General features: G+C 46.2%; 1 protein-coding gene across 2 annotated transcripts in view; it reads right to left on the reverse strand.

The window, feature by feature from the left end:
• LOC138959852 (dynein beta chain, ciliary-like) overlaps window positions 1-20115 on the reverse strand; it is a 66099-nt gene that overhangs the window by 23865 nt on the left and 22119 nt on the right. For both annotated transcript variants that reach the window (XM_070331498.1, XM_070331499.1), the window contains 18 exons: window positions 19164-19407; window positions 18711-18956; window positions 17721-17945; window positions 14293-14511; window positions 12663-12815; window positions 12099-12332; window positions 11497-11789; window positions 10263-10419; window positions 9825-10087; window positions 9287-9425; window positions 8651-8743; window positions 7955-8149; window positions 7044-7254; window positions 4617-4893; window positions 3773-4055; window positions 2890-3063; window positions 1651-1956; window positions 1079-1246 (listed from right to left, as the gene is read on the reverse strand). In XM_070331498.1, the coding sequence (XP_070187599.1) occupies window positions 1079-1246; window positions 1651-1956; window positions 2890-3063; window positions 3773-4055; window positions 4617-4893; window positions 7044-7254; window positions 7955-8149; window positions 8651-8743; window positions 9287-9425; window positions 9825-10087; window positions 10263-10419; window positions 11497-11789; window positions 12099-12332; window positions 12663-12815; window positions 14293-14511; window positions 17721-17945; window positions 18711-18956; window positions 19164-19407 (3880 nt within the window). The remainder of the gene's footprint in view (window positions 1-1078; window positions 1247-1650; window positions 1957-2889; window positions 3064-3772; window positions 4056-4616; window positions 4894-7043; window positions 7255-7954; window positions 8150-8650; window positions 8744-9286; window positions 9426-9824; window positions 10088-10262; window positions 10420-11496; window positions 11790-12098; window positions 12333-12662; window positions 12816-14292; window positions 14512-17720; window positions 17946-18710; window positions 18957-19163; window positions 19408-20115) is intronic.

Here is a 20115-nt window from a genome sequence, read left to right on the forward strand (position 1 = left end):
GCGAATACTCAGTGCTAAAGCTCCGTACGGCCAGCTTCGCGAATACTCAGTGCTAAAGCTCTGTACGGCCAGCTTCGCGAATACTCAGTGCTAAAGCTCTGTACGGCCAGCTTCGCGAATACTCAGTGCTAAAGCTCCGTACGGCCAGCTTCGCGAAGCATACCTCGCGTAGTCGACTTCGCCCAACTAAGGACAGGCTTTAGACTCTAGAGTCTGTCTGGGTGCAGGAGGCCTGGACAAGCTGAACAAATTCTACGATGAAACTTTTGAACAAATAAAGGACACACCAGTAACCAGGTTAGGAGGTACTTGTTTTATCAATATTTCGGCAGCGACAAAGTGCCTTCTTCAGGATGGTATGAAGAAAGTAGGGAATCTTTTGTTCAATTCTGAAGTCAGAATAAGCTATTGTCGTTCTCAAACGCCGATGACCACCAAACAGAAGTGAAATCTGCAGACGATAGTCGATGGACTTGAGCAAGACCTACTGTATGCTGTGATGTACAATACCCCATGCATTATAGTTTCAAAATGTACGCCGAGATAAAACAGACACTAAGATCAAAGCTGAATTGGCCTTTCAGGACCCATTGGGTCTCCGGGACACGAAACAAAAATAAACACACACACACACAAAATTGACGCATATTTAACAAAAAATATATATAAAACACACACACACACACACTGTTCTATGGAGAACACTTTTGAGACTTAGAAGCATCCTCTGTCACCCGTAAACCATCAGTTTCTGTTCACAGAGCCTCCTAAGTTTTTACATACAATACCAACATATTTTCGTTTGTACACCTACCGCTGGGGACATATTGGCTGCTTTCCGATGAAAATGTCAAATTTTGCAAATGATTTCTTTTGCGCCGAAGATCTCGTGTTGAAATCAAACTCCATCAGCAGGCTTAAGGTTATGAGGGACACAACTGTTCAAAGCTGTAGAAGAAGAAGAAGAAGAAGAAGAAGAAGAAGAAGAAGAAGAAGAAGAAGAAGAAGAAGAAATCAAACCCCCGCTATGGGTCTTTAAAAGTGTACTGGTTGGCATCTACTGTCGAGCTTTTCTCACCTGCAGCCTAGAGTCGATGGTAAAGGATCCAGCCGTGGGGTTCATGCAGGACACGTACTGCGTGTTGTGGATTTCCTTGAGCGACAGCTTGCTGCGGTCGTACCAGTGGCCGTGGTCGATGTGCTGGCGGATGAGGGTGTGGGGCTGCACGGTGTAGTACTTGTCGACCTGCACGCACACACCACACGAATTATGTTCCGCTGCTTGAGGATTGCGGGCCTCTGGGGTCAACGAAAAGGAGAGACTTTTCTCTTCCTCTCTCTTGCATTGTCTCTCGCTGTCTCGCACTGTTTCTATCTGTGACGCTCTCTCTCTCTCTATGTCTCTGTCTCTCTCTCTGTCTCTCACTCTCTCTCTCTCTCTCTCTCTCTCTCTCTCTCTCTAACTCCCCCTCTTTCTGTGTGTCTCCCCTTGTCTATCCTTGTCTCTCTCTGTGTCTTTGTCTCTCTCCGACTCCCCCCCCCTCTCTCGCCCTTTCCTCTACAAAGAACTACAGCGATCGTTACCCAACAGAAACAATCACCCCCCCCCCCTCAAACAACAACCACCACCCAAACACCATCACCTCTCACCTCAGGCATGTTCATGTCGTCCACGAAGTAGATGAGGCGCCTGTTGCCGGGGGGGCCGAAGTTTCGGCCAGCCTTCTTCTCCAGCGGTTTCTCCAGGACGCGCTGCAGCATCTCCGAGGTGGTGTAGAAGTTGAAGGGCACGTTGCCAATCATGAACTCGTCGGACAGCGCGGCTAGCTTGTCCTGCATCAGCACCGTCTTGCCCGCTCCGGCGTTCCCCACCAGCATGACGGGGCGCCGCTTCTCGATCAGCATGTCCAGGAAGTAGCGCACGCGGGTCGTCTCGGACGTGTGCACCAGGGCCGCCTGTCAAATAGACACGATGTTAATGGTGTGTTGTAGTCATAGTTAATGTGTCAAGCGCGGAGAGCACAGATCAGCATGTTCCGGAAGTAGTGCACGCGGGGTCGTCTCGGACGTGTGCACGAGGGCTGATGTACACGAGAAAGTGACCACCCAAACGAGAGCCACCCGCAGTGTTGGATTGGTTGAAACTGAGATGTGTTGTGATTTCAACGAATCAGAACCCGCGGTTTGTTCTCTCCCGTTTGGGTGGCGCCCACTTTCGGTTCGTGCAGCTCAGGCCAGGGCTGCCTGTTGAATGGGGTTGATGGTTAGTTTTGCTTTGTGTCGTTTCTTCAGCAGATCTTTACCAGAGACCGATACAAGCTGTCACATAGGATCGTTGTTAGGAATTATTATATTTAACAAATGTGTAGAAGCTATGTTTCCCCTTCCCACCAGTCACGCAGGTTATGTGGTCCCAGGCTCCAACTTCTTGGTCTCAATGATATATATCGCCGCCTCTCTAATATATATTACTCCTCTCCCTCTCCACATATCTCATCCCTCTTAACCATAAATCCCCCCTCCCCACAATATATTATTCGTCTATTCTAAATATTATTCGTCTATTCTATATATTATTATTACCCCTCTCCACGTTATATCACCCCTCTCAACTATGTATCACCTCTCTCCACAATATATCACCCAACTACACTATAAATCACCCCTCTTTACTATTAATATCCCATATCACCTATATATCACCCTCTTAACGATATATCATCCCTCTCCACAATATATCACCCAACTACATTATAAATCACCCCCTTAACTATGAGTAACCCCTATCAACTACATATATATCACCCTTTCAACTATATATCACCCCTCTCAACTATATATCACCCTCTCAACTATATATCATCATCTCAACTGTACATCACCCCTCACCTGCAGGGGCATCTCGGGATCGAACTCGAACTTCTCCACGCGCTTGGTCCACGGTTCGAACTTCTTGGTCTCGGGGTCGATGTAGTAGTCGAAGATGGTTCCGGCCGTGGGGAACTTGATGGTCTTGAAGTCTGTCACCCACCACTTGGTGAACTCCACTCGGTGGTCCACGAGCTGTGAGATTAATCATTCGTTTGTTGGACATTGCCTTGACTCATGTGTACAACACAATAACTTAAACGCTTACATGTGGTACTCGTGCTGTTGGATTCATCATTCGTTTGTTGAACACTGCCTTGACTCATGTGTACAACAACATACGTTAAACGTTTACATGTGGTCAACAAGCTGTGCATGGGCAGGAGTGAGCCGATGTCTTTAGAAAATGCTAAAGCTGAGTGCGTTACTGTACATAAAGAACATGGAGTTCAAACAAAGAATACAGGATATCAAGACAAATGTATAACCGTACTGGCGGGAAAGTTGGCTTGACTGTTGCACTATAATTAAAGTTACATGTGTCTGGTTTTTCATCGTAAAATCACAGAAAGCAGTCATTTACAACCCTGACCACGAAACTTACATCTAACAAAGACTTGGACACAGGCAAGGATTTCGCACAATCATTGCAACACAAATATAGCTAACAAAGCCCAGACTACCCAAAGCATGCAACACAGCAGCCAGTTACACAACATGACCTTAAAGGCCAACATCTCCTGGTATGCGGGCGCGACAGATGTAGCTCTGGTTTTGTTTCGTGTCTGGACTACATCCGGTGTCGCTGGCAACAATAACCTTATCTCTGTAGCCTTCTGCTATAACAATTAAGGCTTTGTGTCCTGCAGACGGATGTTCGGCTTTAAACCAATCATGTACACACCTGATCTTGGAACATGCAACTGCCAAAAGCCCAGACGCAGGCGAAGACGAAGTAGAGTTCGTACAGCTCCTTGGGGCAGTCAGGCGGCGTGTTGGTCTCGGTCAGCAGGCACTCCAGCAGGTGACACAACATCTGCACGTGCGAGATCTCGGCGATGGGCGTGATCTTCTTGAAGCGGTTGCGCAGGACGTCGAGGCAGGTGGGCACGTACTTGTCGAACAGGATGGTCAGGTTGGCGCGCTCCGACTGAAGCTCACGGGTGTCGATCCAACTCAGCACGTACCTGGGCAAAAGTAAAGAGCGAGAGCGAGGTTAGAGTGGGGTTGTCTCACGCCAAACATCGTTTCTTCGGTTGTTTCTTTCTTTGTTTCACTGATTTAAATTCTCCTAATTGTTCACAAGATCTTCAACCCATAGGCCTTTACATGCATGTGCACAAAGCAGAGACACAACGGACACAAATCAATAACAACTGACGCTGGTGACTTATGCGTTGTTCCCAAAAGATGGTCAAGTTAACAATTTAACCTTTTCCAATGATTTAACCTTTCTTGGATTTTGATTCTTGATTTGGGACGTTAGCAGTCCATGTGTTTAGGATTTCCCTTTATTGTGTTGTATGTGTAGAAGGAGATAGTAGGTACGTGCATGCTACTGAGATATATATATATATAAAACAATAAAAAGTTCAGAACCAGCCAGAATGACTCATCTTACATGAATACAAAATGTTCGGCACGCAGGCCTTCTTCAACGTTTCACAGACCAGGCGTCTATGGTTACAACATATTTATCAATGGAACATCGTATATCTCCATGTATATAAGAGAGCAATGTTCCTCACGGATTCCAGCCGAGATCCTGGGGGTTGACGAAGAGGATGCCAGCCCTGGACACAGTAGCGGGGGTGGCGGTCCTCAGGTGACTGATCTCGAACAGCAGCCTCATGGAGGGCGTGAGGGGGATGCGCTCGTTACTGGCCAGCGTCAGGATCTTGTTGTCGTCCATCACGGTGTTGAGCGACTCGATCCACATGGGGTCAATGTCTCCGTCCAGCACGATCCACTTAGGGCCGTCGCCGGCAACGTTGGCCAGGTCTCGCATGATGACCGAGAACAGACCTGTTCCACACAGAGGTGCATGTTCAATAGATAGCTATATATTCATACGATACAATATAGTGAGACTCAATTCACCTGGGGTAGATGTCTCCGTGCAGTCTGATCCATTCTGGGCCGTCACTACTGTTGGCAAGGTCTCGCATGATGGCCGAGAACAGACCGTTTAAACTAGTAGCATCAGCATGTTAAAGGAATGACAATATATGAATAAAATACAATTCCTGCGAGAAAGTAACCAATCGAGTTGGAGCAAGCCACGAGGTCGGATTTGGTTCAAATGACAACCAAAACTCAATAGACCTTTTTCGTATAACCTTTGCCCCCAGCGTTTCGACCAATCAGATGTTAGGGCACGGCAGCCTCTCTCTGATAACCGGAACTAGGGGGCAATAGGTGCCTGGCCTGAAATACCTCTTTCACTTTCGATGCTCGAAAATTACTTTGCCAGAGGATTACTTTGAGAAATTCTGCAAGAAAACGGATTATCTTGTTCAAAATCATGAACAAAAAGTCAAGGACATGCACGAAGGTATGGTTTGAAACTGCTATTGGTGGTATATGGACGAAAGACTTGGCGAACTTCCCCTGCATAAGCGAGGGTGCGTATCGCTAGCGCTACGTGTCATTTGTGCTGAGTGTCATTTGTCCTACGTGTCATTTGTGCTACGTGCCGCTATCGCTACGTTGATTAGTGCTGCAAATAATTTGTCGATGAGTCGCTATCATTCGTTCATTATCACAACGTGTCGACAGCACTACATCTTTTAGCGCGACGTGTCATTATCGCTACGTGTCAATACCACTACTTACTGACGACTCTCTCTTTCTCATTTTTTCAGTCTCTCGCTCTCACTCGTGGTTTGTGTGTGTATATGTATGTCTGTGTATGTATGTGTGTGCGTGTGTGTGCCTGTGTCTGTCTGTTTCAGAGTGTGTGTGTGTGTTTGTGCCTGTGTGTGTGTGTGCGTGTGCGTGTGTGTGTGTGTGTGTGTGTGTGTGTGTGACTCTATCTCTCTCTCTTGCTCACTCGCTCGCTCACTCACTCACTCTGTCTCTCTCTGTCTCTGTCTGTCTGTCTGTCTGTCTGTCTGTCTGTCTGTCTGTCTGTCTGTCTGTCTCTCTCTCTCTCTCTCTCTCTCTCTCTCTCTCTCTGTGGCCTTAATAATAAACCATTCTGAGTTCTCTCTCTCTCCAGGGCCGGACGAGAGGGGGGGGTGGCTTTGGGGGCTTTAGCCCCCCCCCCCAGCCCCCCCCCAAAAAAAAAAAGAGAGAGAGAGAGAGAGAGATTAAATTTCTGGTGGTGCTATTTCATTATTTAAATGACTTTTTTGTGCAAGAATAGGATACTTTTTCATGTATAAATGTTAAAATGTCTTCAGCTTATGGGGGCTTTGCATGCCCCATACCACCACGGGGGCTTCGCCCCTCGACCCCACCGGGGGTCTTCTGCGGCCCCCGGACCCCCGCTTCAACATTTTAGCCCCCCCCCCCCCCCTGAAAACGTACTGGTCCGGCCCTGCTCTCTCTCGACACGAAGTGACTCGAGCAGACTTTTCAATGGCACGACAAACCCCTGTCGTCGGATTGCTTGCACCCATCGCGTCCTTCGCTGTTACGCCTTCGCACTTGCACCCATCGGAAAGCCATACAATGACAAATTCTGTCCACCGTATTTCTCTTTCTTCATTCCAATGTTGCACTTGCAGTTGCAAACACAACAGTTTGCCTCGTCGTCTCCGCACTTGACTTTGCACCAAGCCTCGTTGTCGATTTTTCCTTTTGCCCCCTAGTTCCGGTAGATCTGACAATAAACTTCACAGCGCATGCGCCAAAATTTAAGTGAAAAAGGTCTATTTCAACCCAAGTTCTTGCTGGATGCAGACATGAGATCTTAATGAAAACGTCTGTCACCTAAACAAAACAAATGTGTACCACAAACGTGTAATTCCACAGTAGAAAGAAGGGCAGAATACAAAGCCAGTTTGTGAATCAAGACCAAACGCACACATTTTCATGACGGGGGGGGGGGGGGGGGGGGGGGGCCCTCAGGTGGTGCTGTTATCACGCACCACCACTGCAATATCTCCATGTGAAATAATAAAGTTAATTTGATTTGATTTGATTTGATTTGATTTGAAACAGCAACTGACCATCTTTCCACTCGCGGGTGGAGGGGTTGATGACGCCGAACAGCTCGTCGTTGGTGACGGCCTTGGGGTCAAGGTCGATGGCGGTGGGCTTCTTGCCCTGGTTGCGGTAGGTCCTCTGCAGGGTGTTCCACACCTTGGACTTGCCCGACCCGGCATTACCCAGCAGGAACACCGAGTGACGCACCTCGAACAGCTCCATCAGCTGCACCACCTGGGGACAAGAGAAAGACACAGGGACGTTACACAACACCGCATTGTAACACCTGTAACGACAGGGACACCGAGTGACGTACCTTGAACAGCTCCATCAGCTGCACCACCTGAGGGGAGGAGAAAGACAGAGAGATTTTACAGAACATAGTTCGTGCTGCAAGAAACTGGAGATTTGATCTTATTTTATTTTATTGTAACAATGCACTTTTTTACACTAACCCACAAGAAAGCAAGGAAGCGCCCAGATCACGGGACAATAATCAGCGATAGTGAAGCGGAACCAGTTTGATAGCACGCTGTAAACTATGAGGCAAACATGGAACAACCGCCTCACATTCTTTTACAGTTTTTGCCAGCATTCTGAACTGGTGTTTTTCTTCTCTTTGCTTATATTTTCATGTGAAAATCTCACAAGACATGACATTAATGCCTAGAACTTGAAAGAAGAATCATCACTGTGGATGAAAGTCTTCTCTTCATTCATATTTTCTGATTATCTTCAGTGCCAGTTCTCACATACCTCAAACCTACTTTGATTTGTATGCAGAGCACATCCTTTTCAAACAACTCAAATTGCCTTGAGATGAAATCGGTCCCAAATGCAGTGGAACAGTCTTACATTAGAGTGTCATAAAGGGAGGTTCCACTGTAATCTAATAGGCAAATAGACCTTAAAAAAACCCAAAGATCCAACCAACCTTGAGGATGAAGTTATCCTCGGGTTGCAGCTTCTGGTCGAGCGTGGCCTGGCGGATCATCTTCTCGAAGTCCATGTCTCGCTTCCTGGGCACGTCCAGCGCGGGGAAGAGATCCCCGATGAGACCCATGAACACAGGCATGTCGTCCGCCACGATCTTGGGGATGTTGAAGTCACGCAGAGCTCTCATCAACACCTGCAATCACACCACCAATTGTAAACTTTAATCCAAGGAGAGCACCTGTAGTCATCTTTTTTCTCCTGAATCGGAGTATTACTGCCTAAATGGTGGGGAATAAACGGCCATGCACGTAATATACTAAAAGCAACAGATAACACATGGTATCAACCTACCTGGTCCTCAGGAAGACCGCGGTCACTTCAACTCCAGGAGAACACATTGTTGCTTGCACCCAATGCGAGACTCTAAGGGATTGGTTGTTGTTCTTTCCTGTCCTTTCAACTCATTTGATTATTCAATCAGGACCGATTCAATGTTATTTCCTTTTTCAGTTGACATAGTAGTCTCCGTGTTTGAAACTCCTTACACTTACGCCTATTACAGTGAAGGGACGAAGGTTCTTCGACAATCTCAGCGAACAGATCGCTGATCCCACAACACTATCAGGGTAAAGTCAATACTCACATACTGCTTGTTGATCACAAAGGCAACACACAACACTCAGCATCAACCTACCTGGTCTTCGGGACGGCCGCGGTCACTTCTCTTGAGGGCACCGGCCACCACCAGCACGGACTTGATGGCTCGCAGACCCCAATCGTAGTGGTCCTGGAGAGAGAACAGAGTCGTCACATTGTGCACGTGGCTTTTTACATTGCATTGCGCACGTCTCATCTTAAAATGCAGAACCGTACTGGTTGAATGATTGTTATTTCACAATATCGAATACTACGACAAAGTATCTTGAATTAAAAAAAACAATAAAAGAGAAGAAAAAAATAAAACAAAAACACTGGAAATACAAATCTTATGGCACAAAATGGCAAAGTAAAGTATAATCTTGAATCCTGAAAATCTAACATGACACGTGCTCTTTCTTGTGCAATCCGCTACAAATGCTGATTGTTTAAAATAAACTGTCTCCTTCTTTGAAGAAAGCCTTAAGTTCAATCTCTATCGATCTATACCCTCACTGGCGGTTCTTTTGAAGAAAAGGTGAGAGCTTACTTGCTTTGATCATCAAAACTAAGTATGGCGTCATCAGTATGATTACCTACCAGGATCAAAAATCACAATACTTTTTAACAGCAAGTGTTCTCATTAAAAGGAAACGAATTCAACTACATAAGGTATTGTGTGCACTGAACCTACTTGTTTGGACAGGAGCTCCCTACACAGGCTGTAGAGTGTGATGAACTTTCTGGCCAGCAGACGGGCGTCCAGGAAACCCTCGGCCACCAACATGATTTCACAGATCAGCTCGAAGTCAGGCACCACCATAGCGCATGGTCTGAACACACACAAAACAAAACAATGTTTAAATAACAAACATGATATCACAAATCAGCTCGAAGTCAGGCACCACTATAGCGCATGGTCTCAACACACACAAAACAAAACAATGTTTGAAACACTCATTGTTATAAAAGTTTTCATCTAAAAACATTAAAAAAATATATGGTAGTCGGTAAGACAGTCCACATACAAACACATAAACAGTTTAGAAACAAGACAGAAACAGGACTCAAAGCTTTCCACAAAAGGGAGACAAGACCAATGACATGCAATCACAATAAGATTACATCACACCTAGTGTCTAGCGTCCTACCTGAAGAGTGTTTAAGGTGACTGGAAAGCTAGTTTAGCCAAAGAAAAGACGACAAAAGACGAGACACGCCTTGCAGCCTACCTGAAGAGAGCTTTGAGGTTCTCGGGCAGCTCCGTCCTGCCAGCGTAGCCCGGGTTCATGGTGATGAAGATGCCCACAGTGGTCTTGAGCTTGATGTTCTCGCCCATGAAGTTGAAGACGGCCTTCTTGTCGCGCACGGCGTCCTGGATGCACTTGACCTGCACGGCCACCACGGACAGCACCTCCACCGCGATCCGGTTGAACTCGTCGAAACATCCCCACGCTCCGGACTGGGCCAGGCCCTTGTAGATGTTGCCTACAGACTGCGGGATACAAGAACAACGAGTTGAACAGTACCAGAATAACCAACGAACCAAGCAACCAAGCCATCAAAAGGCAAGTTCTCTATCTGTAAAAATACAAGCAAAAAAACAGGACATAAACCAATGAACCAAACTATCAGAAGGCACGTTGTCTATGTGTGAAATTTTGACCAACCTTGTAGTCCATCTGCTCTGAGCAGTTGAAGACGTAGACCATGATGCCTAGAGCGCGCCCCAGATCCTTGGTCGTCTCTGTCTTGCCCGTCCCTGCAGGCCCAGCGGGCGCTCCGCTCATCACCAGGTGGAGGGATTGTGTCAGTGTGATGTAACACCTGCAAGCAACCATTCAGGTACAGGTAAACTACAAAAAAGTTGGAGCAATAATACATTCATTCAAATGCACCTGTAACTCATAAACTCATAAAATCTCTTGCATTCTTGTATTTATCCATGCGGTATCAACTCTCTTTGTGCATGTCTAACAGCGCGTCCGTGTGTTTTCTGTTTGCGTTTCGTGGTTGAATTGTTCTTTAGTTGTTGTTGTTGTTGTTGTTGTTGTTGTTGTTGTTGTTGTTGTTGTTGTTGTTGTTGTTGTTGATGTTGTTGTTGTTGATGTTGATGTTGTTGTTGTTGGTTCGTTCGTTCGTTTGTTTTCATGTTGAGATCACATTGCTCAGCAATCCCCTTTTGTAAATCACTTATCAGAATGTAAGTCATAGTAGTTGTGAGCAACACGGGATTCGTTTCCAAAAAACGTTAACAGCCGTTCAGTTGTAGCGTGTGGTGCATCTTGCCCCTTACCTGTTTGTCTGTATCTAGCCCCTTAATATCTGTCTGTCTGTATCTAGCCCCTCACCTGTCTGTCTGTATCTAGCCTCTCACCTGTCTGTCTGTATCTAGCCCCTTTTCTGTCTGTCTGTATCTAGCCCCTCACCTGTCTATCTGTATCTAGCCCCTCACCTGTCTGTCTGTATCTAGCCCCTTTTCTGTCTGTCTGTATCTAGCCCCTCACCTGTCTGTCTGTATCTAGCCCCTTTTCTGTCTGTCTGTATCTAGCCCCTCACCTGTCTGTCTGTATCTAGCCCCTTTTCTGTCTGTCTGTATCTATCCCCTCACCTGTCTGTCTGTATCTAGCCTCTTTCTGTCTGTCTGTATCTAGCCCCTCACCTGTCTGTCTGTATCTAGCCCCTCACCTGTCTGTCTGCATCTAGCCCCTTACCTGTCTGTCTGTATCTAGCCCCTCACCTGTCTGTCTGTATCTAGCCCCTCACCTGTCTGTCTGTATCTAGCCCCTCACCTGTCTGTCTGTATCTAGCCCCTCACCTGTCTGTCTGTATCTAGCCTCTCACCTGTCTGTCTACATGTCTATATCTAGCCCCTCACCTGTCTGTCTACATCTAGCCCCTCACCTGTCTGTCAAGGGGGTGATGACGAGTCGCGGCGTGTTGCCCAGGTACTCGTGCGAGTAGCGGAACTGAGCGTCACAGATGTTGGCGAAGCAGTCCCTCTCCCCGTCATCCCAGCGATGACGCAGCTGCGACAGCCACAGGAAGGCCTGCGAGCTATCGATCTTCTGCGCAATCATCTTGGTCACTACGTCACGCGCGTGCACGTCGATGGTACAGATGGTCATGATCTTCTGGCGGTCACCGGGCGACAGCTCGCCTTGCAGCATGATGATCAGGGCGTTGAGCTGGGCGATCTGGTGTGGAGAGAGGGAGGGGATGGGGGAGGGGGGAATGGTCAATACAAGGTAGGTGTAACGAGTGACGGCGCTATTTCTTTTGCAAAACTGGTCTTGCACAATTCAAATACAGTCTACAGTGGAAATGTCACTATAAACAATGAAGTTACGCAAGAAAAACAAAAGAAATGTTCCTTAGTTGTATTTATAAACATCAGTCAGTTAGGTCTGTCTGTTTGCTTCTTGTGATTATGACGTACCTTTGTTTTGTTGTTGTGCTTAACGGCAGATGGGTATTTCTGTTTGCTTGTTGTGGTTATGACCTACCTGTTTCTTGTTGTAATCCTTAAGGGCGTTCTCGTATCCCTCCTCCAGACGACCGAAGGCGATGTTCACCTCCGTGGTCCACCAGATCTGAGTGCCGCACAGCGCCACCTGGGCCGGGTAGTCAAACAGCCATTGGTCACGTGGCTTCTCTTCGTACCCCTGCACGGCCTCCGTCATCTGGTGACGCACTGTGGCGCACTGACGCTCCAGTAGTCGGTTGAGCCACACCTCCACCTGCACCGGTACATTGAGAATTAAAGGCCAACATATACACATTTCTAAGCAGTTGATTTAGAAAAGAGAAACATAATGGCCATTAAGAGTGTCTGCAGTGCCACTTTTCAGTGTGGATAATGTTTTATGACACAAATTCTGACCGCTAGACGAAGTGAGAATCAGAGATGAGTACCAGGACTCACCATAAAGAGCTAACTGTTGCATGCTTGTGATTATTTGTTTGAGAGCAGCAATTGTAAGCTTGGCGTTACTAACAGCGTAGCGATTTGTCTTAACACGGAGCATGCTTGCTGATGGCGTATCAGTTGGCAGCTGTGAGTGACTGACCTGTCCACTGAGGTCAACGTTGGAGTCAAGGTCGACGTACTCGCCGTCCTTACTCCACATGCCGCTGGCCGACTTCTCCTCGTTGCCGTCTGAGTCCTTCAGGAACTTGAGCTTGGCCAGACTGTCGAACAGCTTGGTCAGATGCTTAGCCACCTGTACACACGCACGAACACCCGACACGTTACAGTTATGAAAGGCAAGTCCTAACAGTTGTTTAGCTGTGTAACAATAAAAGCCGGTGTACTCAAAGCTTGGCCAAACTGTCGAAGAGCTTGGTCAGATGCTTAGCCACCTGTACACACAAACACGCCCGCGTTAAAGTTATGAAAGATAAAGACACAAAACAAGGGACCACAAAACACAAGACAACAGAACACAATACCACAAAACACAAGGCCACAAAACACAAGGCCACAAAACACAAGGCCACAAAACACAAGGCCACAAAACACAAGGCCACAAAACACAAGACCACAAAACACAATACCACAAAACACAAGGCCACAAAACACAAGGCCACAAAACACAAGGCCACAAAACACAATACCACAAAACACAAGGCCACAAAACACAAGGCCACAAAACACAAGACCACAAAACACAAAGCCACAAAACACAAGACCACAAAACACAAGGCCACAAAACACAAGGCCACAAAACACAAGACCACAAAACACAAGGCCACAAAACACAAGACCACAAAACACAAGGCCACAAAACACAAGACCACAAAACACAAGACCACAAAACACAAGGCCACAAAACACAAGGCCACAAAACACAAGACCACAGAACACAAGACAACAGAACACAATACCACAAAACACAAGGCCACAAAACACAAGACCACAAAACACAAGACCACAAAACACAAAGCCACAGAACACAAGAGAACAGAACACAAGAGAACAGAACACAAGACAACAGAACACAAGAGAACAGAACGCAATAGAACAGAACACAAGACAACAGAACGCAATAGAACAGAACACAAGACAACAGAACACAAGACAACAGAACACAAGGCCACAAAACACAAGACCACAAAACACAAGACCAAAAAACACAAGGCCACAAAACACAAGACCACAAAACACAAGACCACAAAACACAAGGCCACAAAACACAAGACCACAAAACACAAGGCCACAAAACACAGGGCCACAAAACACAAGACCACAAAACACAAGGCCACAAAACACAAGGACAAAACACAAGGCCACAAAACACAAGACCACAAAACACAAGGCCACAAAACACAAGGACAAAACACAAGGCCACAAAACACAAGGCCACAAAACACAAGACCACAAAACACAAGGCCACAAAACACAAGACCACAAAACACAAGGCCACAAAACACAAGACCACAAAACACAAGACCACAAAACACAAGGCCACAAAACACAAGGCCACAAAACACAAGACCACAAAACACAAGGCCACAAAACACAAGACCACAAAACACAAGGCCACAAAACACAAGGCCACAAAACACAAGACCACAAAACACAAGACCACAAAACACAAGACAATAGAACACAAGACCACAAAACACAAGGCCACAAAACGCAAGACAACATAGCACAAGACCAAGACCCACAAGTCTCTAACAAAACATCTTACTGACCACGACAGGGTTGTTTCCGTTGGACAAGATGTCGAGCAGATCGGATGAGGACACGAAGTAGAATCGGGGGAAGGCGAGCCGCTTGGTCTCGAGGTACTCAGCCAGGGCCTTCTCGCACAGAGCCAGGTTGTCCTGCAGGGTCTCCAGGCGGTCGAACAGGTTGGGCTGGTTGGTGGCGTCAACTACGTTCTTAGTCTGCTCTACCTGACCCACCAGCTCCTGCACAACACCACCAAACATCGAGGGGTTAGAGTGAACAGTGGATTTCATCTGTAGTAGTATGGTACGGTTGTTTTTATCCCGAGCGCTCTCTGGTCAAACTAAAGCAGGAAAGGGGTACCTGACCCTGTTTAGAGCCAGGGTAGGCAAAGGCAGCGAGGGAGAGGAGATTGGCACCGCCCTCAAAAAGCTGGCCCGATAGTAGTCGCAAATACTTCTGATGGATAGATCGATGAAGGGATGAGCCTGTTAACTTAAATATGAATTATTCTTTGTTTTCTCAACAACACAAAGAAGTAGTTGTGTTGGCCATCTCAGTGAACTCGGTCTACGAGGGTCTCTAAAACAAAGTTGTCGGCGTCACCCAAAATCAAGGGCATTTTGAAGAAAGCTGAATATACCTGTATGTAATGTATGATGATGTATTCGGTGCATGATAGTGGAGGTATGCTTGTTAGTTGTAGATCTAGTACGATGTTTGAGGTTGTAATGTTTGTGCGGGTGTTATAATGCAATATGTAGCCGTATGAGGGTTCCAGTGTGTCAGTTGTACATGGCCGGGTGCTAGAGTGCTGCATGAATGAGTAAGTGCATGTGGAGCTGTATGACTGGGTGAATTGTGGGTTGCGTACGTCCGAGGGGCACATGTAGCCTGTGTGTCTGAAGTAGTGGGTATGTTGCGTAAGGGTGTGCTGATATTGAACTTCAGTTGTGTTTTGTAAATGTCTATGTATCAGTGTATCATGTCTTGCCACACACATGCCAAATTTCCTTGTATAGATGAGGACAATAAAACTTCTTGTATCTTGTATCTTGTATCTCTTGTTATAAAGCTTCATAAGCATACGTGAAACAGTGTTGTGGTAGGGTCACCCTGATTTCAGCAGTGTAGTGGATGGATGGGTGGATGGATGGGTGGATGGATGGAAGAAACGATGAATGGATAGATGAAGTGTTTAATCAATGAGCCCATCGATGGATGGGTATTTTGATTGATCTATCAATGATACATTAATTCATGTGTAACCGTGTGCCGAAACACTACGATCACCTCGGGAAGCAAAGTGCAATCAAACAGGATTGAAAATGTTAGGGCTAATTTCTTAGCCCTATAAAAACTGTTATGCAAACCCGAAGGTTTCCATGAACATACAGACAATCGGAAACCACCAGACCCCATCACAAACAGAATTCTACAATCCACTGGTGTTGACTTTTAAAGGCCAACAACTCGGGTGCAGAGTCTGCTGTGAAAGGAGCGGTAGCCTCCCCTGTCACACATGTACAACCAATATGTGCAAAGCTGCACTGGCATAAACAAAAACTAAAGTGGTACAAAGAAAACGTAGGGTAACCCACAACATATCTCATGCAAGTAATCCGAACAGTAAACAAGTCGCGTAAGGCGAAAATACAACATTTAGTCAAGTAGCTGTCGAACTCACAGAATGAAACTGAACGCAATGCAACGCAGCAAGACCGTATACTCGTAGCATCGTCAGTCCACCGCGCACAGCAAAGGCAGTGAAATTGACAAGAAGAGCGGGGTAGTACTTGCGCTGAGAAGGATAGCACGCTTTTCTGTACCTCTCTTCGTTTTAACTTTCTGAGCGTGTTTTTAATCCAAACATATCATATCTATATGTTTTTGGAATCAGGAACCGACAAGGAATAAGATGAAAGTGTTTTTAAATTGATTTGGAAAATTTAATTTTGGTAATAATTTTTATATATTTAATTTTCAGAGCTTGTTGTTAATCCAAATATAACATATTTATATGTTTTTGGAATCAGCAAATGATGGAGAATAAGATGAACGTAAATTTGGATCGTTTTATAAAAAAAATATTTTTTTTACAATTTTCAGATTTTTAATGACCAAACAAAGTCATTAATTAATTTTTAAGCCACCAAGCTGAAATGCAATATCGAAGTCCGGGCTTCGTCGAACATTACTTGACCAAAATTTCAACCAATTTGGTTGAAAAATGAGGGCGTGACAGTGCCGCCTCAACTTTCACGAAAAGCCGGATATGACGTCATCAAAGACATTTATCAAAAAAATGAAAAAAACGTATGGGGATATCATACCCAGGAACTCTCATGTAAAATTTCATAAAGATCGGTCCAGTAGTTTAGTCTGAATCGCTCTACACCCACACACAGACACACATACACCACGACCCTCGTCTCGATTCCCCCCTCTACGTTAAAACATTTAGTCAAAACTTGACTAAATGTAAAAAGGAGGTATCGGCACGGTTGGCCTAGTGGTAAGGCGTCCGCCCCGTGATCGGGAGGTCGTGGGTTCGAACCCCGGCCGGGTCATACCTAAGACTTAAAAATTGGCAATCTAGTGGCTGCTCCGCCTGACGTCTGGCATTATGGGGTGAGTGCTAGGACTGGTTGGTCCGGTGTCAGAATAATGTGACTGAGTGAGACAATGAAGCCTGTGCTGCGACTTCTGTCTTGTGTGTGGAGCACGTTATATGTCAAAGCAGCACCGCCCTGATATGGCCCTTCGTGGTCGGCTGGGCGTTAAGCAAACAAACAAACAAACAAAAAGGAAAAAAGGAAAACATTCACAACCAGTCGTAAAACGTGGCTGATAAACGATAATAGTAAAATCGTAAAGGCATCAGTGCCAACTCAACATTCACATACGACGTCTTCCTTACAGTTAAAACTGCATTTTCTTCAGCTTTATCCCTGTACAAGATTAAAACAACAACAAATAAACCCCTTGGTATAATTCTCATTAACCTGTAAGCGTGTTTTTGTGATCGATACAGCTTGCGAAATAAACCCTTCCCGAACCAAAGGAATATTGATGGTCAGAATGGCTATCAGGACCCCTCAAGTCAGTGACTGCCTGCTTGACATTTTCCACCTTTGAGGATTTGACTGACAGGGAATGTCACAACCGCGTTTCACAGCACAACTTTGTGAAAACGACTGACACAAAATTTAATGGAACGCGTTGTAAAAAATGCCTTCGTTTCTTCCCCCCTGTAAATATAATTTAAACAGAATGCAATCTGAATCTCTCTCTCTATCTCTCCTCCCCCCCTTTCTCTCAGACAAACCTGAAGAAAAGGCGTAACATTAAATATTTCTACTTGTTAGATAAGGTTCAGTTCAGTTTAGTTCAGTTCAATTCAGTTCTCTCTGTCTTTCTCTCTCTCCAACAAAGAACAAGATGGCCGTACCTTGAAGTCGGTGTCTATGCCGTCGAATCGCTTGGAGTCCTCCGGCAACTGGTTCCTGATGTCCTCGGATCCGATGAAGATGGACTCGAGATGGGACCACGTCCTCTGCACCTCCATGTAGATGGTGATGACCTGGTCAGCCGTGGACAGCTTCTTCTGCCAGGACGACACCTCCGTCAGGAAGTGGGCGATGTACTTGGAGGTCATCATGTTCTGCAGTTGAACCTGAAAGCGCAAAGTGGAACAGGTTAGACTTGTCACACGTGTGAAATCAACGATATCTTCTGTTCTGCCCCTTTGATGCAAAGTGTAACAGGTTAGACTTGTCAAAGGTGTGAAATAAACGATATCTTCAGTTTTGCCCCTTTGATGCAAAGTGTAACAGGTTAGACTTGTCACACGTGTGAAATAAACGATATCTTCAGTTTTGCCCCTTTGATGCAAAGTGTAACAGGTTAGACTTGTCACACGTGTGAAATAAACGTTATCTTCTGTTCTGCCCCTTTGATGCAAAGTGTAAGAGGTTTGACTTGTCACACGTGTGAAATAAACGATAGCTTTCTATTTTGCCCCATCGATGCGGGCTTGGCCTTCCGTTCCTTTGGAAATGCCATTTCCTTTGTGGGCAGAGTATTTGTTATTGGTCATCCCTCACCAAAACTCCAACCAACCAGCCAGCCAGTTCACCAACTAAACCTCCAACCAACCCACCAATGAACAAAACCAGACAACACGCCACCCGACCCTTTTACCTATCATCCGATAACGCCTACATTACGTCTAGAACTCATCCCCCAACCAAACCGTTAATGCATCCACCCAGCATTCCCACAATACCTACCTGGTTGTCCTCATGGGTCTTGAGTTCCTCACTGGTTTTGAGTATGGTGATTTGAGTCCTGGGATGCTTCTCGTGTTCAACCTCCACCCAACGTACTCAACTATACAACTACCAAAACAAACTCACCCATCCCTTACTAGAAGCCATACCTGGTTATCCTCAAGGATCTCAATGAGTTCCTCGCTGGTTTTGAGCATGGTGATCTGGGTCCTGGGGTGCTTCTCGTGCTCAAACTCCATGGTGGTCCAGGTGGAGTCGAGCTCCTTGAGCACCTTCTCCATGCTCATCTCCTTCACGGCCTTGTCCACGATGCCGCGCACCTCGTCCTCAAAGTTGTGCAGGTTCAGCGACAGCAGGTCGGACAGCGTCGTGCTGTCGTCCATCACGAACTTCACCTGGAGTGGGAGAGACAGTGGGATGGCTTATTCATTGCTTGCTGTTATCAGAAATAGCTGGTGTTTTACCATGCCTTTAGTTAAGTTTCATCACGCTTCGTGCATATTTACAACAACACCACCACCACAACCACAAACAACAACACCAATAACAACTACCACAACAACAACAAGGACACCAACACCACAACAACGACACCAACGAACCTTTGTTGCGGCCATGAGCTGCTGCCAATGGCGGTCCCTGATGGCCGGGTTCTGGAGCTCGCTGACAGCCCTGAGTGAGGTTAGCATGTTCTTGACGGTGCTCTCCACGCCCAGGTAGGCGTCCCAGGCGCGCATGTCCTTGTCCAGGCTGCGGATGTCCTTGGCGAACTTCTTGCAGTCCAGGTCCATCTGCTCCACGTTGATCGACTTCCACGGCGTCGTCTTCCAGTCCTCGATGGACGACCTGAGGCACACACACACAAGGTAATGGACGACCTAAGGCACACACACACAAGGTAATGGTCGACCTGAGGCACACACACACAAGGTAATGGACGACCTGAGGCACACACACACAAGGTAATGGACGACCTGAGGCACACACACACAAGGTAATGGACGACCTGAGGCACACACACACAAGGTAATGGTCGAGATGAGGCACACAAACACAAGGTAATGGACGACCTGAGGCACACACACACAAGGTAATGGACGACCTGAGGCACACACACACAAGGTAATGGTCGACCTGAGGCACACACACACAAGGTAATGGACGACCTGAGGCACACACACACAAGGCCCTCAGAGGAAGCCTACGGACAGACTAGAATAGAACATGCACATAACACAGAATGTCTGCACAGCACACACACACACACAGCAATACAGCACACCGTCTTGTACCTCCTTCTGCCCTGCCGAAGTCGGGGTATCCTTTTTAATCCACCGAACAATTAATATCCACAGCCATGTGTGTCTCCTGCCTCCGAACACACACGCTACAGAGCTCGACTCGATGTGCGCAGTTTCGTATAAAAATTATTTTCCAAATTTCCCCACTGTGTTTTATAAAATAATCATATTATGAAAGCACTTACATTCTTATCTTAGTTGTTATGTATTCATTGTTAGTAAACATCGGCATTATTCATGTTTTACTTTAAAC

The sequence above is a fragment of the Littorina saxatilis genome, linkage group LG2 (genome assembly GCF_037325665.1).
Source record: "Littorina saxatilis isolate snail1 linkage group LG2, US_GU_Lsax_2.0, whole genome shotgun sequence".
NCBI lineage: Eukaryota > Metazoa > Mollusca > Gastropoda > Littorinimorpha > Littorinidae > Littorina > Littorina saxatilis.